This window comes from Microcaecilia unicolor, chromosome 2 (assembly GCF_901765095.1).
Source record: "Microcaecilia unicolor chromosome 2, aMicUni1.1, whole genome shotgun sequence".
In the NCBI taxonomy this organism is placed as follows: Eukaryota; Metazoa; Chordata; class Amphibia; order Gymnophiona; family Siphonopidae; genus Microcaecilia; species Microcaecilia unicolor.
The window spans coordinates 464,870,947-464,897,524 of record NC_044032.1 but is presented as its reverse complement, the minus strand read 5'-3'; the positions used below and the strand labels follow the sequence as shown (position 1 = coordinate 464,897,524).

Here is a 26,578-nt window from a genome sequence, read left to right as displayed (position 1 = left end):
ATAGTATCATAAATACTTTTGGCAATAATACTGCACTAAAGCTATTAGGGAGAATGCATATTTTCCTTTTCAGCATCCAAGTTATACTTTAGTGCTTATCAATCACTTTGTCACAAAGTATGGAAACACATCACTTGACTGTCAACAAGCTATAATATATATTCTAGAAAATATATCAATCTGTTTTGTTTTCATTTCTAAGATACCATTTTACTTAGATAATCTAATAGTTTATTCCCCCCCCCCCCCCCCCCAAAAAAAAAAGTTCTAGACTCTGGGGCAGTACTAAGTGCACTGTAGTGAGGCTTTTCAAGATTTGGCTATGAAGGTGGAGTCCATAAACCAACCCTTTACAAAGCTGCAGCAAGCACTAACATGTGCTTACCACAGCAAAAAATGGCTTACCGTGGGGCGTGTGCTGAGGCATCCCATGGTAATTTGGGGATATGAGTGCGCTAACCACGTGCTAAAAATTAAATTTTAACTTTTAATGCTGGGGGTGTGTTTGGGGACAGAAAGGGGGTGTGCTCTGCGCTAATCACTAAGGGGTCCTTTTATAAAGCCCAACATGGGCTTACTGCTCGCTAAAAAGGAAGTACCGCCGGGCTACCGCAGCAGCCCGGCGGTAGTTCCCACCCCCAGCATGCGTCATATCCGGTGCTACAAAAATATCTTAATTTTAGCACCACTGTGTACCCAGCAGTAATCGGGCAGTGACGCCCACTGCCCAGTTATTGCCAGGTTAGCGCGGGAGCCCTTACTGCCACCTCAATGGGTGGTTGTAAGTGCTCCTCCCATAAAATGGCCACGTGGCAAGTGCTTCACTTACCACATGGCCATTTCCTGAAAAAAACCCAAAGACCTGCCTTTTACTCGCTGCGGTAAAAAGGGGGGCCTTGGCGCATGTTAGCGCAGGCCCCCTTTTGCCGCAGCTTCGTAAAAGGGGTCCTTAGCGCATGGGCACTGCTGCATGCTAACTGATTGGCACAGGTTTTGCGCATGAGTCCCTATCACCTATAAAATAGGAAGCAGTAGGAGCTCATGTACTAATTGCCACAATAATGAAAAAATCAGTACATTGCCATTGACAGGAGAAATAGGAAAATCGACCATTTTACCCCAGCAATAAAAACGGCCGTAGAATGCGGGAATGACCCGCATAGGGGCACACTAAGGCCACTTTTTAACACTGTTTGGTAAAAAGGGCCTCTTAGTACTCATGAATTTAGACATGGTCATTGCTGTAAAGACAAGCAGAATGAGATTCAAGCTTACTAGTGAACATACCTGCTAAGCAAAAATAGTTCAGAATAAGTAAAAATATAGGTAAGAAACAAGGGCACTGGTTTACAGTATTCATTTTTTTTAAATGGAAAAAAGCATTTTATGGTAGATCAGTGCATTATTATAATAAACAAGGTCTTAGCTAACTCCGATTAAGCGGTATATCACATTTATAAATAAAACAAACATAATTCCATCAAATCTTTCCAGAATGGTGTCAGTGTGTATTTTGTATGCATTAAAGCAATTGAAGTCATCAATCTGCATAGAATTGAGGGCATCTGCTGAGTACAAGCTGATATACCACTGAATTATGCCTAGCTTCTCATTCCTGGATGTTGGGTATCATTCAAGTAAATGAACATCTATATTTGGTTGGTTTTTAAACTTTGATTTCATTTGGTATATATTTCTCCACCATCACTTTTTTCAGATCAGTGATGAATAGGAGAATTAAAAAAAAAAAAAAATCCCAGTATCTAAGAAGGCAATTAATTGACAGTGCACTTTCAGAAATTCAAATCTTGGTAATGCGTTAGGATACAGCATGAATGTGGACTATGAGCAGGGAGAGGTGTTGCCTCTAAATGTTAAAACTCCTAGGACTCCGACTTCACTTCTGGCTCTGCTACTGATACTGTCATTGAGGGATTCTTTTACTAAGGTGCACTGAAAAATGACCCACAGTAGTGTAGGCACATGCAGAATCATTTTCCAGAGCATCTGTAAAAAAGGCCTTTTTAAAATTTTTGCCGAAAATGGATGTGTGGCAAAATGAAAATTGCCGCGCGTCCATTTTGGGTCTACGACCTTACTGCCAGCCATTGACCTAGCGATAAAGTTTCACACGGTAATGACCTACGTGCACCAAATGCCACTTGGCGCGCGTTCGATACGCGTGGCAGGAAATAAAAATTATTTTTCAGCCACGCGTATGGGACGTACACCAAAAATGAAATCACCGCAAGAGCCACGTGGTAGCCGTGCGATAACTCAATTTTGGCGTGCGTTGGGCAAGTGTAGACGCTTACATGGCTTAGTAAAAGGGCCCCTGAGTTTAGAAAGATCATTTTATCTCGCTCCTCATTCTAAACATTTACTATAGTAACGGTGCTAATATATAATATTATTATATATTATTATTAATTGTTGTATTGACAGTTTCTTTGATCATGATTTCTCTTTTGAGGAGTGTGATGCAGTCCAAGCTATAAATATGGTGCTCAGGTTGCCCCAATGAAGTTTACACATACATTTCTGAATTACTAGTAATCCTTCAGCATATAGGGATCCTATTTAGATGAAAAGGTGTTTTATAAATGAGCCATAGTAGTATTTTAGTTCATTCACCATAAATAAAAGTGTCCCATTAATAGGCACTGGATACATATCTTTTTAAAGTCTATTAGATTATGATTAACATATAATTTTCTTGTCATTTACAAGATGCCCTCATGTTTTTCTGGAACTTTAAGTGCCTCATGCATGCTTGCAGCAGACAACCTCCTATTAATGTTCCTATATTTGCATCTCAGGAGGTTCCAAAAAGTAGTTCTTAAATCTCGGTTAAAGAAGGCATAGATGATGGGATTTATGAGGGAGTTTGTATATCCAAGCCATAGAAAAGTCCTCTCTAGTCTCAAAGGCATACAGCTGCACTCGATACCACAAATGAAAGGCCTGGCAGTGGACAACAAAAAGAAGGGTAGCCAGCAAAATGTAAAGGCTCCAACAATAATGCCAAGAGTCCGTGCTGCCTTCTGTTCTCTTTTAAAGATCGAAATATTCTTTCGATCTTGTTTCAATAGCTTGGACAGTGTTACACATTCTTCTGCGGCTTTGCTTTTCTTGGAGCTGTGCGGAGCTCTGATTTTTTCCTCCATACAATAGATCCCCTCTTGCTCATACAATCTGGGGATATTTATAAATTTATGTTTCTCAGCACTGATCTTGGCAGCTTTGAAGATCCTATGGTACATAATAAGCATGACGGTCATTGGGATATAGAAGGCAACTGCAGTTGAGTAGACTGTGTATCCAAAGTCTTGGCTGATGAGGCACATGCTTTCAACTGTAACGTTTTTGGCCCAGCCAAATAATGGAGGAAGAGTTATGGAAGCTGACAAAAGCCAAACTATAAATACCATCTTTGCCATTAATTTTCCATTTTGTCTTGCAGGATATGTTAAAGGTCGAGTTATTCCAAGATACCTGTAAAAAATAATAATAGTTTTTAGACAGTTTAAACTTTCCTTCCAGTAATACAGCGATTGTGCTATAAAAAGTGTCACTGAGGAAAATGATATCTTTGACTCCAAAGTATATTTTGTACATTACTTAAGTGGTTAGATTCTATTAAAACAAATCTTAATCGTAGCCATCAGATTTTATTGGTTTTCATCTCTTTATTAATAAATAGAAAATGGGAGGCTGAATCTATGCTGTAAATTCTTTGAAATACAGAATGTGAATTTTCTTGTATCATTCTCTGCATTTCTAACTCTAACTTTTCATAAGTAACGGGTCCTTTTACTAAGGTGTGCTGAAAAGTGGACTGTGCTGGTGTAGACGCGTGTATTGGGCCCATGCAGGTCCATTTTTCAATGCACCTGCAAAAAAGGGCTCTTTTTTTGTGGCCAAAAATTGATGTGCGGCAAAATGAAAATTGGCACGCGTCCATTTTGGGCCTGAGACCTTACCGCCACCCATGCACTTACCGGTAAAGTCTCATGCATTAACCGGGTGGTAATTGTCAGCGTGCGTACAATGCCAATTACCGCCTGGTTAGCGCCACATGCCAGAAATTTTCCAGCGTTCATAGGGGGCATGTGTAAAAAATGAAATTACCGCCCGGGCCACACGGTAGCCGAGTAGTTCTGAACTGGCATGCGTGTAGGCGCTTACGTGGCTTAGTAAAAGGGCCTCTAAGAATCTACAGTAGTATATAAATGAAAGCCATCAGAATTATTCAGAATGAATTGTTTTGTAATATACTGAACAGCACAACAGCAGGAAAATAAAGCTAGCCCGAGAAGGCTCCTTTTCTTTCATTTAACACGTCAGCCACTTAAAGAACAGGATGCTCCGATCTCCAAGAATCCTATTTTCAGAATATTTATTTCCATACTATGCTACTGAAAAAGTGTCCATATACATTACCAAGATACAAAGAGAAGAACATTGTCAAAGTGAATGACTGCCAAGACCAACAACTGAACATTACAGAATCTGCATTTTCAATGGTTGTCAGTGGATAATTCCTCTTGATCTGTTTCTCAAATTATAGCACTTATCCTGAATTCGTATCTATTTTCCTGATTATTAGAAGCATCTCCATGATAATACCGTATCATAGTTACCATTTATAACCATAGTAACTGCATCACTATACCACAACGCACCATGATAGCATAGCAGAAATAAGCATACAGGCTTATTATCACTTTTGTATTTATATAGGATATATAACTGAAAAGGACAAAATAATGATGATGATGATGGTGGTAGTGCATAACATACAATGCTACTGTGTGTCAAAAGAAAGCATCAGATCTAGCTCAAAACACAGCACTGCTTAGGGCCCTGTTTACTAAGCAGCACTATAGATGCGTTAACGTTTTTAACATGCGTTAACCATGTATGTGCCTAAAATATCCCTATAGGCGACTACAGTGGCGTAGGTAGGGTAGTTGACACCTGGGGCCAGTCATTTTTTAACACCCCCCCCCCCCCCCCCCAAAATCCAGTACTAGGCATACCGAGAATCCAAAACACTCAGGACCTATAGAGCAATTCTACCATACCATAAGCAGTAATTTGTACGAGTCACACAAGGAAAAGGAAAGCATCTTAAACACTCCTCATTGCCCTAGGTAATATGGGTGGGTAATATATATATATATATATATATATATATATATATATATATATATATATATATAGTGCCCACCCATATTAGCTCTGGGCCCAGCCAAAATATCAGGTCTGGCTACGCCACTGATTTACACACGACAGTTGCACAGCATATTGTTCCTTTTATAATTTAATAAAAAGACAAATATAAAATCATAATTTTTCGAGGCTTCTGCAGATGAGGACAGAGCCCATAGGGACGGGGACAGAGACAAAACCTGCGGGGATGGGGTGGGGACGAAGACAGAACCCAGGGGACAGAGACAAAACTTTGTCCCCATGTCATTCTCTAATTTAGAAAACAACTGAAGACATATTTTGGAAATTTAATATGTAATTTATTTATGTTTAATAGCATTTATTTTCGCTTTTTTGCACATTTCTAGGCAATTACAAAATACATATGTAATCCATTACATATTTAAAAAGTCAAATATAACAGTAAACAAAACAGTTGATTAAAATAGTATCAAACAGCTCACATCTATTGCAAAACAAAAAAATCATATAATGCAGTCCAATCTGTGCTCTGACATAGTTCATTTAATTATCTTTATATCTAAACTATCTCAATTCTTTATTCCATAAGCCTCCTGAAATAGTAAAGGTTTTAATGCCATAATATATAAAAAAATATATAGATCTAACGGAGGATGTTCTTGATATCCTAACAGAGGGATACTCTCTTGGCTCACAGCAATCTGTACCCCTGAAGTTTCATCATCAGCAATTGAAGGACACGACAGAGGAAATTGATTATGAGCGGCTGGCTCAAAGCTGGGCACATGATCTAGGTTGCGGGGTTACCTCAGCGCTGTGCCGAGCATTCATAAAGACTCTGTACTCGCAGCAGCTATCGGTATTTCAAAGAGAAAAGCTTTACCAGTTTCTGCTGCGACTTTATATATCTCCTAGGCGGGCAATGCTGGCACGGATTGGGGGAAATGGGGCATGCTTGAAGTGTGGCAGTGGGATGGCCTCCCTTGGACATATGTTTTGGCTTTGCCCCCTGGTGGAAACATTTTGGAGGGGAATCCTGCAGAAGGTTCAGTCCATGTGGCATTGCTCATTGGTATGGGACCCGCTGCTCCTGTTTGAGTTACTCTTTCACCTCGGATCCGCCTGCGGGTTTCAAGGGATTTATAAGCATAGCCGTGTTTTTCGGAATTAACACCATCTTAAAGTCTTGGCTCTCCCCTTTGGGCCCCTCTTTGCAAGTTTGGAGAACTCAGATGATACATCAAATGAGGGTAGATAGATATGGCGTTAAGCAATGGGACAGTGTCCCTGGGACAAGGTTCTGGATGGGATGGGAACCACTATGGACTACCCTGCCACATAAAGGGAGAAGTTATATTTTAAACTGTTGATCCACATTTACCATTCCAAGATACACACTATTGTACAAGTTACACTAATGCATTCTTAAGGGTGGGGGGAGGGGGGGTTCAATTGAATAACTAGTTGAAAGGTGTTTTATCAAGTTACTTGGTTAAGATTTACATATAGCACTGCTGATAACGTTTCTGTCCTTTCATTATAATTTAATCTGTTACAATATAGGAAAGGGGGTAGAAGGGTGGGAGGGACTATTAGCAAAATGGATGATGATAGCTTTAACATTGTTTTTGTTGTCCTTTCTAATGTCAAGGCTGAATGCTCTGATGGTGGCATCTCTGTTGTGTTTGAGATTGGATATGTTGTTTCTGTTTAATATCATCAATAAAAATATTGAACCATATAAAAAAATATAAATATATGTCCCCTATGTCCCCTAAGAGAAAAACTGCACTGGCTCCCACTAAAAGAACGAATTGCGTTCAAAATCTGTACCCTGGTCCATAAAATCATTCACGGTGAGGCCCCGGTATACATGTCAGACCTCATAGACTTACCAGCCAGGAACGCAAAAAGGTCAGTATGCACATTCCTGAATCTCCACTACCCCAGTTACAAAGGACTGAAATATAAATCAACATACGCATCCAGCTTTTCCTACATTAGCATGCAACTATGGAATGCATTACCAAATGCCATAAAAACAACGCACGACCTAACAATCTTCCGAAAATTACTAAAAACCAACCTGTTCAAAAAGGCATACCACAATGATCCATCCTAAATACCAGACAACAAAACTCTTCCAGAATTAGACAAAACCGAACTCTCTATACCTGACTGCTTCAGTAACTCTATCACTAACGAACGTTAATACACCACCACCTTATTTCTCATGCTGAAATGAACTGATTATCTAATTTAATTCATAATTTACTCTACCATCTATGTACTTAATGCAATACCACTTGTATTTCTCATTCTGGAAATGGCGATCGCCACTACGGCATACTGTAAGCCACATTGAGCCTGCAAAAAGGTGGGAAAATGTGGGATAAAAATGCAACAAATAAATAAATTATATATATATATATATATATATATATATATATATATAAAGAGTTTCGGTATTCGTCTAAGTAAACCATACAAACCAAAGGAACTTCCAGATTTAGGGGTTCTTTTACTAAGATGTGCAAAAAGTGGCCTGCGCTGGTGTAGACGCATGTATTGGACATGCGCAGGTCCATTTTTCAGTGCACCTACAAAAAAGGCCCCTTTTTTGGGGCCAAAAATGGACGTGCATGAGACTTTACTGCCACCCATTCACTTAGCGGTAAGGTCTTAACTTTTTGTTCAGTCAAAAAAAAATCAGTTGCTCATGTACACATTTTTTCAGTTACTTTTACCACAAACGGCAAATTAGAAATAGGACAGTAATTACAAATCATACAGCGAACATCTCACCAAGGCTTCCTTCAAAGATAGTGGCATTACACCTTCTGATAAAGATTTATTTACTACATAATGTAACAATCGAGGAAATAGATTCGTTAAAACCTTCCATATAGTAGGATGACAACTGTCTAATGGACAAAATTTTTTTTAACCCTCTTTGAGTTTATTACAACCTGTTTAAAACCTAGTTAACAAAAACCAGAGCTAAAATATGGCCTTTTATATGTATGGTGTCATTGACAATCTGTTTCCATCTTAAAGAATCTACAGAAATTGAGCATCTATGCACGCTCAACGCGTGCCAAAAATGGAGTTACCGTCCAGTTACCGCGTGGCTCTTGCGGTAATTTCATTTTTGGCGCGCATCCAATACGTGCATCTGAAAAATAATTTTTATTTTCGGATGCGCGTATTGGGTGCTAGGTCATTACCTCCAGGTTACCACGTGAGACTTTACCGCTAGGTCAACGGCTGGCGGTAAGGTCTCAGACTCAAAATGGACGAATGGCAATTTTCATCCACATGCATATTAAAATCTCCTAGAACAACAGTTTTAGCTGGATCAAAATTAGTTATCTAAAATGTTTATCAAAGGTGAAAAATCTTTTAATCAAAAGGCCCGGAGGACAATATACCAACAAAATATTAATAAGGGAAGATGTTAATCCCCAGTATATCTATCCAACAAACTGATGTAATATTTATTGTAGAAAGCGACGTTCTTTACATATATACCACCTCCATTCCGCTTATCAGGATGAGAAGCTAAAATAGCTTTAAGTTGGAGGCAACATTCATTAATTAAAACTAGATCCTCAATCACGATCCATGATTCAGTAATAAACAGTAAATCAAACTTAGAATCTAAATAATAAATCACGTAAAACAGGAATTTTGTTCTTGACTGATCTTGCATTAATTAGACCACACTGTAATTTTTTTCCGATGGACTAAGACCCTTCAAAAGGGACATTTTAAAATCGGTACCAGAGTCCTTTCCAGTCTGGACTGCGATTTCAAGCATGGCAAAACACCATACCGACCAGTGACAGACCAGACTGGAATTGAAAGCAATTCATATTAAAACATAAACAATTCACATACTTAACTAATAACCCCAAAAATAAAGAAAAGAAAAATGTATCAAAGTTGTCCGAAGTCTGTATGAAGGAGCGAATAAAGGAGCATTCCTTTGTCACACTCCTTCATTAGCGCAACAAGCAGGCATACAGCGCCCCCAGCATTGGGCCCGCTTGTAGTCTTGATGCCCCTGTACGACACCACTGGGGGGGAAGAGCTTAGCTGGTCCATGTCGGGCACTCAAACAGGTGGTAACAGGTAGATAGAGAGTGGAAGATGACACAGAAGGTGCTACAATGATGGAACAAGGTAGGCACAGGTGATATTGCCACTCAAAGAGATTTAATTTATTCTGAAGCTGTTCTATAATAAAGTGGGATATGGTATTTTTAGCTGTAATTCCTAGTAAATATCTTTTTTATACTCCACATACAACTAGTTATCTTGGTATTTTGTAGGACACCAGGCCAGTTGCATTCTCATATGTAGGAATCCCTTCCCTATACCAAGCTCACCGAAATAGTGCAATAGGGAGTCAAACGTCAAGTCAGAACTGTGATGTGGACTGTAGACCACATCACAGCCTTACGAATCTCCTCGATGGAGGCCTGATCTCAAGTGGGCTATCCACATAACCATGGCTCTGACATTATAAGCCATGACATGGCCCTCAGAGTACTCCTGCCGGAATTCTGCGCCATAAAACAAACAAAATTCTGCACCAAAAATGTCAAAATTCTGTGGGAAAAGTTTGCAAATTCTGTGCACAAAATTTACAAATTCTGCAAAATTATCTGCACAAAAGTTGCAAATTCTGCAAGTTTGTCATAATTTAACCTTATAGCCCCCCTCCATGCCCCCACACACTATCCATATTTTTTCCAGCCCCCTCCTGCATCTACACACAGCATCCACCTTTTTATAGTCTTAGGGCCCTGTTTACTAAGGCGCATTACCATTTTTAACACGCCTATAATTAGCATGTGTGCTAAACGTGTAGGCATCTATAAGGATATTGTAGGCGCTTACACAGTTAACGTGTGTACATGGTTAACGCATGTTAAAAATGTTAAAGTGCCTATAATGTGGCTTAGTAAACAGGGTCCTTAATCTTAATGGTAGCCCACATTGATAACTTCTTCCCTTAATTGCTTGCATTTGAAAGTAAGATTCTAAAATATGTGTAAGTAAAAGAAATCCAGAGCAAACATTATTATTATTATATAAAAAATATATATTGAATATTTTTTAAACAAAGTTTATGAGGTTAGGGATGTACAACTTTTTGCTTGTCAAGAAAATGTGATAACTGTCTTTTTACAATGTCAATGCATTTCACTCTATTAATAGAATGTTTGAATGGAATTGGAGAGAAGGGAATAAAGCAGCCTAATACTAGCACCAGTGAGCAACGGACCCATTTAAAAACCATGATTAATTTCATCTCCTGTTTTAAATTATGCTCCTATAAATTTGCTACAATTCATTTGTACTACTATCGCTTTTTTTCTTATACACATGAGCTTTTTTTTTTTTTTTTGCTTTTTACAGCAACATAATCTCAACTTTCTCCCAATTTGCATTTCATGCTGAAAAAAAAGCAAATCATTATAGTTAATGATTGCCTTCATAAATATTCATATGGTTCTAAGTCACACAATTAATGGCAAGGACAGTCCCCCTCGCTCCCTGCACCCACACATAGCATCCCCCTTTTTCTTCCAGCCTCACTCTCTCTTTCCACCCACCCATAGCATCCCCCTTTCTTTTACATCCTCTCCCCTCCATGGCACTTTTTTTTTTACAGCCCCCCTCCCTCCACAGCATCGCTGTTTTTTTTTGTTTGTTTGTTATTTTTAGAGCCCCTCCTTCCAGCCACCCTCACACTCACCTGTGAGGTAGAAAGAGCTGCAGCAGGAGTACCTCAAGGGCAGGAAAATAATCCCACTCTTTCCTGCCTGGTGCCACCGTTTTTTACAAATGGCATCCGAGACTTCAAGCGGTGGCTGTTTTGAAAGAACAGCACCAGAAAGAGAGTGGCCACAGCGGGGCAGGAAAGAGTGGGGTTCTTTCCTGCCCCCAAAGAGGCCACTAGAGCACCAGGGCATGCTCAGGTAGGCAGGGTGGCAGCGGGCGGGGGGCAGTCAGCCTTCCTTTACCTTAGCCCCTCAGAGTGCAGATTCTGCACAGAAATATTGAATTCTGCGCGACTGGGGAAGTCTGCACAAATTCTACACTCCTCAGTAACACATAATTCTGGCAGGAGTACCTCAAGAGTCAGCCCAGCCCAGGCATAAGTGAAGGAGATGCAATCTGCTACCCAACTGGAAAATTGTGTGTTTGCTGATGGCTACCCCCATCCTGTTTGGATCAAAATAAACAAAAAGCTGATTGGACTGTCTATGGGCTTTAGTCCACTCCAGATGGAAGGCTAAGACTTGTTTGCAATCTAATGTACGCAGTGCATTTTGCCAGGATGGGCATGAAGTTTGGGAAAAAATGTTGTCAGAACAACTGACTGGTCAAGATGGAACTCTGACACCACTTTAGGATGGAGGTGTGTGCGAAGAACTATTCTGTCATGAACTTTTGTGTAAGGCAGATTAGCTACTAGAGCCTGAAGCTCAGACTCTGCGAGCTGAAGTGACCACCACCAAAAATACTTTCCATGTCAGATACTTCAGATGACAGGAGGCAAGTGGCTCAAAAAGGAGCTTTCATCACATGAGTGAGAACCAAGTTACATATAACTACATAAGTATTGCCATAAAGGTCCATCAAGCCCAGCATCCTGTTTCCAACAATGGCCAATCCAGGTCACAACTACCTTTTATACTGCTTATCCCAGAAAAAGTGGATTTTCCCCAAGTCCAATTTAATAATGGTCTATGGACCTTTCCTTTAGAAAGCCATCCAAACCTTTTTTAAACTCTGCTAAGCTACCTTTAGCACATTTTCTGGCAATGAATTCCAGAGTTGAATTACACGTTGAGTGAAGAAACATTTTCTCCGATTCTTTTTAAATTTACTACTTTGTAGCTTCATCGCATGCCCCCTTAGTCCTAGTATTTTTGGAAAGCATAAACAGACGCTTCACATCTACCCTATCCAACTCCACTCATTATTTTATAGACCTCTATCATATCTCCCCTCAGCCACCCTTTCTCCAAGCTGAAGAGCCCTAGCCGCTTTAGCCTTTCCTCATAGGGAAGTCGTCCCATCCCCTTTATCATTTTTGTCGCCCTTCTCTGCACCTTTTCTAATTCCACTATATATTTTTTTAGATGAGGTGACCAGAATTGAACACAATAGAAGGTTTGACCGGGGGCTTTGTCAACAAACCTCTAGCAAATCAAACAACTACACGCAGTATAGAGATGGGCCTACTCCCTACACGAGATGAGCACTGATTGCTCTGAGGTGTACCCTTACACAGTTGGTTTTCAGATCAGACTCAGAGGTGCAGGAGGTATTCAAGCAGTTTTTGTGTAGGGCAAGCAAGCATATCTAGGGCCTTGCCTCATACCAGATGGCAAACCTCCTCCATTTAAAAGAACAACTCTCAGTGGAATCCTTCCTGGAAGCAAGCAAGATTCTGTAGACACCCTCGGGCAGATTCAAGGGCTGAAACTCTACGCTCTCAACATCCAGGCTGTAAGGGCCAGGGTCTGGAGGCTGAGGTGCAGAAGGGATCCCTCGTTCTACTAATATTAACCATTTCTATAGCACTACTAGATGTACGCAGCCCTGTACACATAATATGCAGGTACTTTTTCTATCCCTACAGGGCTGACAATCATAATGATGGTTGAAAAACAGTTCAATCTCCATGGTTCTTCGGAGGACAATTTCCAGAAGAAGTGGTAATCGGACGATAAGGAGAGGTATGGGAGGATATGCATACAGAAGACCCTTCCCCAATGTAGGAGAAAGGCATCTGATGCAGTCTGTCATGCAATCTGAGCCTGGAGCAGAACTGAGGGACTTCGTTGTTGAGATGAGTGGCATAAAAATAATCCACTGAGAGGGGTGCCCCCCACTCAGAAAATCTTACAGGCTATGCCCATGATGAGAGACCACTTGTGAGGTTGCATCACCCTGCTCAGTCTGACCACCAGGCTGTTTTATTTGCTAAAACACAATTGATCTGGGGACCTATAAAATTTCAGGTTTCTCAAAAAATCGAATGACTAAAGCTAAATAGAAACTTATTATTGCTTATCATAGTGACAAAAAACCCCTATATATTTAGTGTCAAACAATATAGCTGTATAACTATATTAGATATATTTAAACAGTGCTCAGAACTGGGTGCGTGGGTGAAGCTAAAAACCAGCTTTATATGCACAACACCACTTCCTGCATCATCGCACCATCAGCCCTCCCTTCCTGCCTTAATTGCATGCAAAGTCCAATGATGTAAGTGATTTTTAATTATTTTGGTAGGAAAAACAACTGTTTGTACTTCGCTTGGGCTGGCTGGGAGCAGTACACAGTGGAGTGCGCTGGATACTATATTAGGGTGTCAAGTGATATAATACAGTATCCAGCGCACTCCACTGTGTACTGCTCCCAGCCAGCCCAAGCTAAGTACAAACAGTTGTTTTTCCTACCAAAATAATTAAAAATCACTTACATCATTGGACTTTGCATGCAATTAAGGCAGGAAGGGAGGGCTGATGATGCGATGATGCAGGAAGTGGTGTTGTGCATATAAAGCTGGTTTTTAGCTTCACCCACGCACCCAATTCTGAGCACTGTTTAAATATATCTAATATAGTTATACAGCTATATTGTTTGACACTAAGTGTATAGGGGTTTTTTGTCACTATGATAAGCAATAATAGGTTTCTATTTAGCTTTAGTGTTTTATTTGCTAGCCAGGTATATGGCCCGTAAGACCATCTCACGAAGGACGGTCCACTGCCACATGCCCACTGCTTCTTGACAAAAGGGTAGGATCGCATACCCCCCCCCCCCACACTTGTTCACACAGTACATCACAGGTTGTCGCTTTGAAGAAGGACAATTTGGTTCTGTAGCTATCTCTGAAAACCTTTAGAGTGTTCCATATGGCCCTTAGCTCTAGGAGGTTGATGTGGAGATATGTCTCCTGAGCAGACCATGTTCTCCGAATGTGAAGCCCATCTACATGAGCTCCCCATCTGAAGTTGGATGCATCTGTTGTCAACACCTTCTGAAGGGGTGGAATTTGGAACGGTAGTCCTGTGATCAAATTCGGCTGAATTGTCCACCAGTGTAGGGAGTGAACTAGCCCTGGACTTTGAACAAGGAAAATTTGGTTCTGTAACTAATCTCTGAAAGCCTTTAGAGTGTTCCATAGGGCCCTTAGCTCCAGGAGGTCTGTCTGCTGAGCAGACCATGATCCCAGGGTGTGAAGCCCATCTACATGAGCTCCCCATCTGAGGTTGGATGCACCTGTTGTCAACACCTTCTGAAGGGGTGGAATTTGGAATGGTAGTCCTGTGATCAAATTTGGCTGAATTGTCCACCAGTGTAGGGATTGAACTAGCCCTGGGCTCCTCATCTGTCTCCAACCTAAATGGGATAGCAGATGCCATCTCCTTCACAAAGCCAGGTAAAAACCCTCCGGTGGGGATTTACACTTCTTGTGGCAGGGAGGGACTAGAAGGGATACCACAGGACTCCTCCTCTGAGAAGTAATGTGGATTCTCTTCTGACTCCCACGAACAGTCCAGATCATACTCCTCAAAATACAAATACTCTGGATGGACAGAGTCTGTGCTTGTCTCAACTCAGGGGGACCTAGCCCATGCCCTAGAGGGCACTGAGGTACAACCTTATCCTCAGACTCTAGAGAAGCTTCTTCACCCAATGTCGAGGGCAGTACTGCATGGGTCAATGTCAATGCCCGACGAGGTGCAAGCATCAGACTGCTCCACAGGCAGAGTATAGGCCTCAGGAGGGAGCTGAGGCTGTGCATGGACTGGTGCCGTTCATCAAGGGCAGGCCCCAGCAAAGGCTGGGGAGCCATTTCAGAGATAGCACGGGAAGTGTCAATGTTGAACCAGAAGTAGGAACCTGGTTGCCCAAAAAGTGCGCACTGGCACCTCCACTAAAGAGGGGGAGTGGTCCACTCAGTGCTGGCACTTCATGGGTACTAGCAACTCCGATGCCCTGAAGCGCAATGCCAGGAGCACCAAAGGGGACCTATGCTTCTTAGGCTTCCCTTGACTCTAGCATCGCTCTCCCTCAGTGCCGACGAGGATGACATTAATTCGATGCCGATGCATTCCTAGTGGCTGATGCAGTCTGGGCAAATATCAAGGTCAATCCTTCTGGTGCTGCTGTACCAGCCTTCAAGGAGAGAGAAAACTGGACCTGATTCACTTTGTGTCCCCAACTGAATTTTTAAACAGAGAAAACAAGAATCAGCCTGGTGGTTACGCCCTAGGCACCCGATGCACCAATTGTGCAGGTCTGTGAAAGAAATCACCCGATTACATTGGACACAACTTTTGAAGCCACTAGGGGTCTTCTTAGACATTGAGAAAGGAATAGTGTCCAAATTAAGCTCTTCAATTTTGAGAGCAAAAAGAAGCAAAACTTAAACTGATACTAGTGCTCAGGCTTAAGCGGGCCTAAAGAACCACAAAAAAAATCTTTATTATTTTCAGCCCTTCAAGTTAACAGGGAAAAGTACTGAAACTAAAATATTGAGGAAAATAAAGGGGTAAAATCCACACATGGGAAAGCACTTGAAAAAACAAGGAAAAATTGTGCTGAGAGGAGACTGTAAAGATGCACCCTGCTAGCTCCGCTGAAAAGGAGACTGATAGACCCGCGTTCGTGGAATAATCTTAGCGTGTTTCCAAGCAGACGGAACCGTACCAGTAGAGAGACAGGAGTGAAACAAAGGAAGAAGGTGACGAGCAAGCCACTTAACCAAATGTGTCGGCCAGGGATCTGTCAAGGAAGATGTACGGTTCAGAGATTGGATAACCTTATAAACAACAGTAGCTGAAGGTAAATTAAAAGCACACCAAGTAGAAAGTTAACTTGAGGATAACGCTCGAGAAGAAGAGGAAGAACAAAGAGGAACAGAAACTGATGAACACAAAAGTAAACGTTTATTCTGACATCTATCTACTAAACTTGAAAGAGGACGCACATTTCCTTTGTAATCTGAAGAGAGAGTATCAGTGGGGAAAAGCTGATTGAAGATACAGAAACGAGCTTAGATTAGCCACATGAGCTATATGTCTGTCAAAATACTTATGTTTAGCAGTTTCAATAGAGAGATAAAATTCGTGAGAAAAGAGGGCATGTGACCTTCGCCATAGGCGTTCTGCACAATCAAGCTGAGAATGAAGTAATCACAGATTAATAGAAAACCAAGTAGCAGAACGTGTTGTCGACACTAAATGGGAGCAGCACGGTGCAAATCAGTCAATGAGATCAGCAAGAGCAATATTCAAATTATTAGCAGTATCTGAAACAGAAATAGCAGATGGAGGATCTGAAGTGGAAAGGGAAGCAGAAATACTGTTAACAGCAGAATCTGTTAACAACCAAGAGGGCAAAAGAGATACTTGCGGCAGAGAAAAAGGTCAAAAAATAGGGAAAAAGAAGGTAAGAAGAAAATGATCAGTCCAGGGAAGAGGGAAAAATGAAAAAGATAAGGGGGCAAGATTGCGAGGAGTAAACAAGATCTAGAATATTGCCAGCAGAATGAGTAGGAAAAGAAATGTGTTGAGTTAAACCCATACTAGATGTGAGAGCAGAGAAGGCGTCTAAGGCAAGAGAGGGGGACAGATTAAAGTCACCAAGCAAAAGCAAGACTTGGCAGTAAATGCAGAAAGTTCCTCCAAAGCCTGAGAAGATAAAGAGGGAGGGTGATAAAGAAGGATTATGAAAAAGCTTAATGAAGATACAGAAAAACGCAAGACAATGTGGTCACAGAACACAAGAGGCATAGAAGTACATTGGAATACATCAAAAGAGGCCTTGAAGAAACAAGCAACACCCCCACCTTGATGAGAAGGTCAGGGGGACAGGCTTCAAGCAAAGTAGAAATGTCACCCAGTCTAAGCCAAATTTTGGTAACACAAAGAATGTCCAAAGAATATGCCAAAATGAAACCACAAAGCAGAATACCTTTATGGTGGAGAGAATTCGCATTAAGCAAGCCAGTCTGAATGATGGAGAGGGAAGGGGGAGTAGGGGAGGAATGTGCAGTCGAGGGTGGAAGGGAAACGCTGAGTAGGAGGGAGTCGAAAGGGATGAATATAGCGAGGCCAATAGCTGGAACACGGATTTCAATCAGAAGTAGAAAGCTTGGCTTTCTACTGTCACTGACTGGCTGATCCTCTTAATTCTAAGACTATTCAATTTCAACATATGGGCAATCTGGTTCAAAACTGTATATTTAATTCTAATTAGAGGTGAATTAGCTTTCGAGTGAATTGTAGTTTTAATTAGCATTAAAGTTAAAACTAATTCTAAATTAAGTTTGCTAATTCCAATTTACATTTTAATTAGAACGTAATTAGCTGATATATCAAAAAAACATCGCCCACTCATCTGCAGATGTTGCTACTGAACAATATATGGGAAAACAGCAACAGGTAACTATGATAAGTTGGATGTGGATCATGTGGTTATTTCCTTTACATGGTGGTTTATTTCTACTATACTTAAGACTGTTATAGCAATAGCACTGGCTGAACTGTAGGCAGAATAAAATTTAAATTTTTGCAAATGGCTTTTCATGTGCTGGCCACAGAGTTCCCTCATTACCTGGAAAGGGAGTAAGCAACTCATTTCCTTGCACGTACTCAAGATTTCCTTAAGAGGACCTCTTTCTCATGCCAATGCTCAAAACTCCGTCACTGTACGGAACAGTGCTGGAGTTTACCGCTACAACAGTGCCCAAAAATAACTTCCTCATGCTCAAAGCTAATAGTAAGCAAATGATATGTGTGCTAATAGCTTTGAGCATGAGGAAGTAAAGCTGGTGGATTGTGCCTGGACATGTGCTCAAGTGCCCAGGCACAATCCTCCTGCAAAAGAGATTCGACAGGTCTGGGCTTTTCTCCCACAGGAGAAAAACCCAAACCTGTCAAACCCTAAAGCCTTGGTGGTCCGGTGGACCCCAGAGCCCCCAAACATATAAGGGCCTGGAGGTCCAGTGGACCCCCAGACCCCAGAATGACAGAAAACCCCCTCCCCCAAAAAATTAAATACATCCTGGGGTGGTCCAGTCGGGCCCTTACAAGGACCCCAACCCAACCTCTCTCCCCCTAAGCCGTGGTAGACTAGCTGTGGCCCCCCTCCAACCCCCTCCTACCTTCTAGAAGAAAGAGAAACTAGCACTCCCTCCCTCCTCCTGCAGATGCCTCTTGAAAATGGCAGCACCCTGCCTGGTGCATCCTGAGAGTCACTGGGAAGAGCTTAACAACCATATAAGGTTTGAGGGGGGGGTGGGAAGAGGCCAGGTTGGGGTCCTCAGCAAGGGCCCCATTGGACCACCAGAGTTGTATTTAATTTCAGGGGGGCTATTTTTTGGGGGGGTCTGGGGGTCTACTGGTCCTCCGGGTCCTTATGTTCTTGGAGGGGGTGGGGGGATCTGGGGCTTCACCGGACTAACAGGACTGCGACAGCAGTCTTTCCTATTTCTCCCCTGCTCACAGAGCCCTAACAACAGCTCTGAGCTGGCACAGGGTTTGCCACAGGGAAAGCACCCTTGTTTTGGTGAGCTACCTGCTCAGCATTGGGGAAGAATAGCTGTTTAGCATACATTTGCTTGCTATTTGCATTCAGAACCAGCGAGCTTGTTTTACACACTTGCCAGCTCTGAGCTTTGTGCAGTAGCAAACGCGGGCGCTAGTCCAGTGCTAATGGCTTCTAGCGTTCACATTTGCTTCTGAAAATTGGGGCCTCTTATGCCTTGAGGGGCTGAAGTTTGACTTTTCACATTAGGCTTGTTTCTCTTGTCTAACTCCTTTATCATGCAAATCCATGCCAGTCTATTTTCATTCGCTAAGCTTAAAACTGGTTTAAGACCTGGCTTTTTGATCTGTTACTCACAGCAGGTATTGGCTGCTTTTTATTTTCCTTTTGTGTCCTCAGATTAGTTGTATTGTTTTTGGCTTTTTATTATTGTGCTATTTCACTACGTCCCCCCTCTTCTTTCATATTTGTTGTTTCATTAGTTTGTTATACCATGATTGTACACCACTCTGCACCTGTATGTGACGGGAGGTACATCGAATCAACAAATAAGCAGACAGATAATGTACCTTAAGGGCCAAGGTGCTGTGTTAATGTGGCTATTAACATCTAATCAGTAAGAAGGCCCCCTACTTTTCATGAAATATTCTACAATTAGGTCAGTTGGTCAATTTGATAGCACTTGTTTGATACAGTAGTATTAAAACAAATCAGGAGGTCTATTAAAAAAAAGTTATTAAAAACACACATTTTAAAGCATGTTTTTAAGACGTGCTTTAAGGGCCAGATTCTATAAGTGGCACCCAAATTTGGGTACTATTCTGTAAACGGTGCTCCAAGTTAGACGCTATTTATAGAATAGTACGTAGCAACAGGATCCGCACCCAACTTTTGGCATCAGGATTTACACCAAACCTGGTATAAATCCTCCTGCCTAAGTTAGGCATGGATCCTCCAAATTCTACAATACTGCGCACATCTTTATTGAATGAACCTGACCCACTCATGGGCATGCCCTCTTTTCAGTTGCATGCTTAAGAGATTTATGTGCGCGTCTTTACAGAATAGCGATTAGCAAGATACACATGTAAATCTGAACTGTTGCCAAATAATTGATAGCACCCAACTGGCTCATTACTCAAAGTCCGTGGGCAATATTGAGTGCCATATGTAGAATCTGGGGGTTAGTGTCCTCCTTTCAACCCTTATGTGAATACGGATTAACTAGAGGGCAAATACACATTCACAGGTTAACATGTGATCGGCCACTAGGAACATGCTCCTAACTAGAAGTAATGCATTCTCATGACTGGAAATGTGCATGCATGTTCCTAGCTGCCCACTCCTCTATCAGCTGCATACAAAGTGGTGGGGTAAGGGAATGAGCACACGTGGAGATTTAGCAGTTCACAAAATACATGTTATGTTTTGCATCTGCTCCCATGCTGGTTCAAAGTAGGCAGGTATGTTTGTACCCATAGTTTCAAAGAGAAGCTCCATGAGGTGTTTCCCTTTGAAATGAGCTTGCAGTTTTACAAGTACTTGGTATCCACAGGTCAGCAAAGGTCTCTACAGGTGTCAAATTGCCCTTGTAAAGATGAAAAGAGTCAGGAGGTGGCCAATGGGTCCTTACAGATTTGCATAATTTCATTTTTGTTCAAAATATCCAAGATATAAGGGTTCTTACCTGTCCACACTGATGACACACAAAGTCATGATTGAAGCTGTGCAGCACATTACATCCATGGCAATAAACACATTGCAAAATACCTTTCCAAAGAGCCATTTTCCCCCAACCAGGTCAGTGATAATCACAAAGGGCATCACAGCAAGGGCTACTGACAGGTCAGCTGCTGCCAAGGACACAACCAAATAATTGGACGGCTGTCTGAGTTTCTTTACAATGCAGACGGAAATGATCACCAAACTGTTACCAGCAATGATCATTAAAGTGATGATAGACAGCACTATCCCAATGACAACTTTTTCAACATCTCCATAGAGCAGGACCTCCTCTCCACAATCCGTGAAGTTGCTCAAATTGGAGGACACCAAGTCTTGCTCAGTTGGAAAGGAGGGTCCTTCAGTCATGAATGGAGTTGGAAGAAGGCCCCGAGTAAAACAGACTTTTTCTGTGTTGCCTAAAGAAAAGGGATTCTCCATATAATGGTTCAGATTGATCTGTATCAGCATTTTTCTTGCTTTTCATGAGTGGCAATGTGAATGTACTCGCACTTTGAACTGAATACAATTCTATAATAAAAAAAAAAAAGAAAGTATATGCAATTAGCCAGGTATCACAAAAAAATTACCTCACCTCAAAAAGACTTCTCACAACTTACCCATTAAGGAAATGCATACTCAGATCTAACTAACTAAATCACCATTTTTACATACATATCCTATATAATAATTCTCACCTCCAACGTTCTATGCTTGGGCCCGTGGCTCCCTGGCTGCAGGTGGTCTGCGAGGCAGACACGCACGGATGTCACTGACGTCAAAACAGCTGATTCCAAGGCAATCAGCCTCGGAATCAGCTGTCACCCCCCGCGCTACGGCCCCCTCGAAATCCACCCCCTTCCGCGAACCTGTCGATCACCCCACCGGAACGCCGAAAACCGCCCCCCGCCGTTGTTGTGCACTACCTGTGCTGACAGCCGAAGTGTTGTTCTGCCCTTCGGGTGGGTTCCTCAATCATCTTCTCAGAAAGTTTAACTCCGTGCGTCTGACGTCAGACGCACGCAGAGGAACTTCCCGACAAGATGATTGAAGAACCAACGGGAAGGAAAGAACAACACTTCGGCTGTAAGACCAGGTAGCACAACAACGGCAGCCGCGGCGGCGGGGGGGGGCAGTTTTCGCCAGCACGGGGGGGGGGGGGGAACGACAGGTTCGCAGAAGGGGGGGTTCAAGGCGGCCGTAGCAAGGGGGGGGGGGGGAATTGCCTGCCTAAGGCCCGTTTCCTTGCCTACAGAAACGGGCCTTTTTTACTAGTATACATATACATTTGAAATTGTGCAAACCTAGATGGGCCTTTCTAAGATCATATTCTGTATTCATATACATACATAAAAACAGATACATATACACACACATACAGTGGGGGAAATAAGTATTTGATCCCTTGCTGATTTTGTAAGTTTGCCCACTGACAAAGACATGAGCAGCCCATAATTGAAGGGTAGGTTATTGGTAACAGTGAGAGATAGCACATCACAAATTAAATCCGGAAAATCACATTGTGGAAAGTATATGAATTTATTTGCATTCTGCAGAGGGAAATAAGTATTTGATCCCCCACCAACCAGTAAGAGATCTGGCCCCTACAGACCAGGTAGATGCTCCAAATCAACTCGTTACCTGCATGACAGACAGCTGTCGGCAATGGTCACCTGTATGAAAGACACCTGTCCACAGACTCAGTGAATCAGTCAGACTCTAACCTCTACAAAATGGCCAAGAGCAAGGAGCTGTCTAAGGATGTCAGGGACAAGATCATACACCTGCACAAGGCTGGAATGGGCTACAAAACCATCAGTAAGACGCTGGGCGAGAAGGAGACAACTGTTGGTGCCATAGTAAGAAAATGGAAGAAGTACAAAATGACTGTCAATCGACAAAGATCTGGGGCTCCACGCAAAATCTCACCTCGTGGGGTATCCTTGATCATGAGGAAGGTTAGAAATCAGCCTACAACTACAAGGGGGGAACTTGTCAATGATCTCAAGGCAGCTGGGACCACTGTCACCACGAAAACCATTGGTAACACATTACGACATAACGGATTGCAATCCTGCAGTGCCCGCAAGGTCCCCCTGCTCCGGAAGGCACATGTGACGGCCCGTCTGAAGTTTGCCAGTGAACACCTGGATGATGCCGAGAGTGATTGGGAGAAGGTGCTGTGGTCAGATGAGACAAAAATTGAGCTCTTTGGCATGAACTCAACTCGCCGTGTTTGGAGGAAGAGAAATGCTGCCTATGACCCAAAGAACACCGTCCCCACTGTCAAGCATGGAGGTGGAAATGTTATGTTTTGGGGGTGTTTCTCTGCTAAGGGCACAGGACTACTTCACCGCATCAATGGGAGAATGGATGGGGCCATGTACCGTACAATTCTGAGTGACAACCTCCTTCCCTCCGCCAGGGCCTTAAAAATGGGTTGTGGCTGGGTCTTCCAGCACGACAATGACCCAAAACATACAGCCAAGGCAACAAAGGAGTGGCTCAGGAAGAAGCACATTAGGGTCATGGAGTGGCCTAGCCAGTCACCAGACCTTAATCCCACTGAAAACTTATGGAGGGAGCTGAAGATGCGAGTTGCCAAGCGACAGCCCAGAACTCTTAATGATTTAGAGATGATCTGCAAAGAGGAGTGGACCAAAATTCCTCCTGACATGTGTGCAAACCTCATCATCAACTACAGAAGACGTCTGACCGCTGTGCTTGCCAACAAGGGTTTTGCCACCAAGTATTAGGTCTTGTTTGCCAGAGGGATTAAATACTTATTTCCCTCTGCAGAATGCAAATAAATTCATATACTTTCCACAATGTGATTTTCCGGATTTAATTTGTGATGTGCTATCTCTCACTGTTACCAATAACCTACCCTTCAATTATGGGCTGCTCATGTCTTTGTCAGTGGGCAAACTTACAAAATCAGCAAGGGATCAAATACTTATTTCCCCCACTGTACATGAGGTTATGCAATTTACATTTTCAAAGAATAATGAATTTTTATATACATATAGTTCACGCTGCTACATCAGCGGCAAAGCCAGACAGCCAATTTTGGGTGGGCTCAACATTTTCTCTGCCCTGCTCTACTCCCACTTCAAAACAAATACATTTTCGCTGTAGGTGGCAAGCTTGGCAGGCAGCAGCAGCAATGACCCTAACCCACTGATGCTGGCATCCCACAAATGATTAGTTGCTGGTGGCTCAAGGATGCCATCGCTGACTGCAGAGCTTGGTAGAAGTGTGTGCTGGACATGTGAGAAAAGAGGACATCTCTATGGGTAAATTACATTATTTTATTCTGAGCTTGGTAACATAAGATTAGGGTTTAAAAGTGGAATTGTAGGATATTGATAAACACAGAATTTTAAAATAAAAAAGCAAGCAAACTTTATTAGTTAGTTTCCATACTCTTTCCCCCATAGTTTTAAAACAAAGTTTCTGCCACACCAAAGAGGAGGTGGGAACTTTAGTAAAGCCGATCAGCGACTTGCTGTACAGTTTTGCTTTAGTTCCCTTCACAGGAAGGAAAAGACCCAATTGCTTGTTATAGAATATATGTTTTATGAAATTGCAATGTAATTGGCTTTGTCTGATTGGTGTCTAAAATCAAAGTGTTTTTTTTAAAAAAAGTTTCTTTTACAAATTGATTCAGAGTATATCTCTTTCTGTGATAATAGAACAGATAAGGTTTAAAGCGTAAAAGAGTACATCCAGGGAGAAGCACCCCCTGAAGGTTTAGACCATACAGCCTTCCACTAATTATCCTTCCCAGAGATTTGGGAAGGGGGGGGCTGAGGAATGTGCCTAAATTCTAAAGTGTGCAATTCAAAAGGGGCGTGACTATGGGTGGGGAAATGGGCATTTTGTGGGTGTTCCAAAATTTGTGTGTGTTGTTATAGGATATGGCCCAGTGCATGTAAATCTATACACAGAGATTTATGCCATGTTTTCATTGGTGTAAATGGACGTGCGTAGTTTTAAGCACTGGGAATCAACTAAGAGCATTCTATGTATCACACCTAAATCTAGGTGTTGCTTATAGAATATGCTTACGCGGAAATGTTTACCACATGGATTTTTTTAGGTGCTATATATAGAATCTGGCCCTATAAGTCCATTTCATGAACTTAAAAACTACACATCAGAAAAGAACACTATTGTCTGTGAGAATCAGAGAGTCCAGAGCAGTGTGTATGGAATCACCAATGAGGCAACGCAGTTGGGCTTTTTTTTTTTTTTTTAATTATTATAGAGAGTTACATCAAACAGGTGCCGCCCCATTGCATCTGTTTGATATACTTCAAAACAGGACTGATAAAAATGTTTGCCATTAGAACATTATCTAATTTCCCATCACTCTCAGGACAAAATGTAACCATGATGTTGCATCAAAATTAAATCCAAGTTTAAAACACTGCAAAAGAATTAGAGCTATCAAAGTCTGCATTTCCCACTTCTTTGGCATAGCCAAATTCCATTCATCTGTTTAGCAAGTGTTTAGGACTAACAGAAAGCCAAATGGATTACCTGTGCAGTTGGTGCTTAATACCTGGCAGGAACTGCCTCTTGCTTGTTCTCTTGACAGGTTCATCTTCAAAACATCTGTGAGGTTTCTTCTAAACATTCACTTCAGTTGTCCAAATTGATCCAACTTTCAGCTACTTAAAAGGAAGAAATAAAAAGAGATAATACACATTCTGAAATGACCATTTCCTTTAAGATGAAAGAACACCATTCCCTTCTTGAGGGGATATTCAATTCCTCAAAGACCTTCCAGTCCATGACAATCTCTTTCTGCCTGAATGATCTATTGATATTTACACTCGTGATGCAAATCAGTCTGTTAGGCATTCACACACTAGACAGAGCAACAATATAAAAACACAAACCACAAAGGTTACTGGCTCCATTATACACTTTTCAAAAACAGGGCTTTATAGTGGATTATTTGTTTATAAGAACTTTCATACCACTTCACTGGAACAACCCTCTCAAGTAGTTTACAACATTCAAAATTTACAAATAACCTGCCAGCCAAAACACAACCCATTCCTCTCCTGCTCAAAGAGTAGATTAGTCCACTCTTGCTGGGAATTAACTCCTCTGTAGAAGGCAGGGTTTTGTTTTTTTCTTTAAAAAAAAAGTTTTGTGTTATAACACTTTCACATTTTTGAAGCTTCACAGATCATATATGGAGCAATTAACTGTATCTTCCAGTTAGAGATTTAGTAATGCCACTGCATACAAACATTTAACCAACTGACTTTTCAATCTCTACCAATTGTTTTCTTAAGACGATAAACCTTAAGCAGCTACACTTATGGAGATGATGCAAAGAATAAATGCATGAAAATGGGTCACAGGGACATCCCAATGGTATACGACACCGTAGGCAAACCTTCAGCCATGTTCCACTCCCTTCAGTGGCCAACATCTCATTCTCATCTCTTACCACTGCTATTCATGTGTCACTGTCACCAACACCCTACCTCTGGCTGGGACGAAACTCAGTAAGGCACACAAGTCCATGAGCAGAGGCCTGAGTTCAAACACTATGTCCTGCCATGTTGCCCCCCCTCCCCCCAGATGCAAAGCCTATCAGAGGGGACAACTGGAGCTACACTGCTGTCACCACCCCCCCCCCCCCCCCAATACACTGCTGCTTTAGTCAGATACCATCCCACCAAATAGGAAGGCTGGTCCCAGTGATCAGAAATCATATTTCTAAACATACTGTTCCATCTCTTTGCATAAGCTTTCTAAATTCTTGTCCCAAAATAAGTTAGTTTTTCTAAGTTTTATAGTCCCCTCTCCTCACCTTGGAAAACCTGGTGCTGATTCTCAGACAAGAGATAACCCTCTTCATGGCCTTAGGCATAGTAACTCAGGATTTTATAGACCTCTACCATATCCCCCCTTAAGACACCTCTTCATTTTGGTGAAGAAACAGCTGAGGGAGCATATGTGACCATCTCTGGGGAAAGATGACTAAAGTCACCTTACGAGACTGGGCATCTAAATGGCAGATGACGTTTATTGTGAGCAAGTGCAA

General features: G+C 41.9%; 1 protein-coding gene across 3 annotated transcripts in view; it reads right to left on the bottom strand.

Moving 5' to 3' along the window:
• Window positions 1–2,296: 2,296 nt before the first annotated feature.
• Window positions 2,297–26,578, bottom strand: part of LOC115462562 (5-hydroxytryptamine receptor 7-like) — a 78,588-nt gene continuing 54,306 nt past the window's right edge. The window contains exons 2-4 of one of the 3 annotated variants that reach the window (XM_030192556.1): window positions 25,054–25,187; window positions 20,474–21,039; window positions 2,297–3,495 (exon numbers count right to left, since the gene is read on the bottom strand). In XM_030192556.1, the coding sequence (XP_030048416.1) occupies window positions 2,724–3,495; window positions 20,474–20,979 (1,278 nt within the window). In that variant the 5' untranslated portion in view covers window positions 20,980–21,039; window positions 25,054–25,187 and the 3' untranslated portion in view covers window positions 2,297–2,723. Of the gene's footprint in view, window positions 3,496–20,473; window positions 21,040–25,053; window positions 25,197–26,578 lie in introns of those variants that run through there. The other 2 variants (XM_030192557.1, XM_030192555.1) reach the window with 2 other exon arrangements.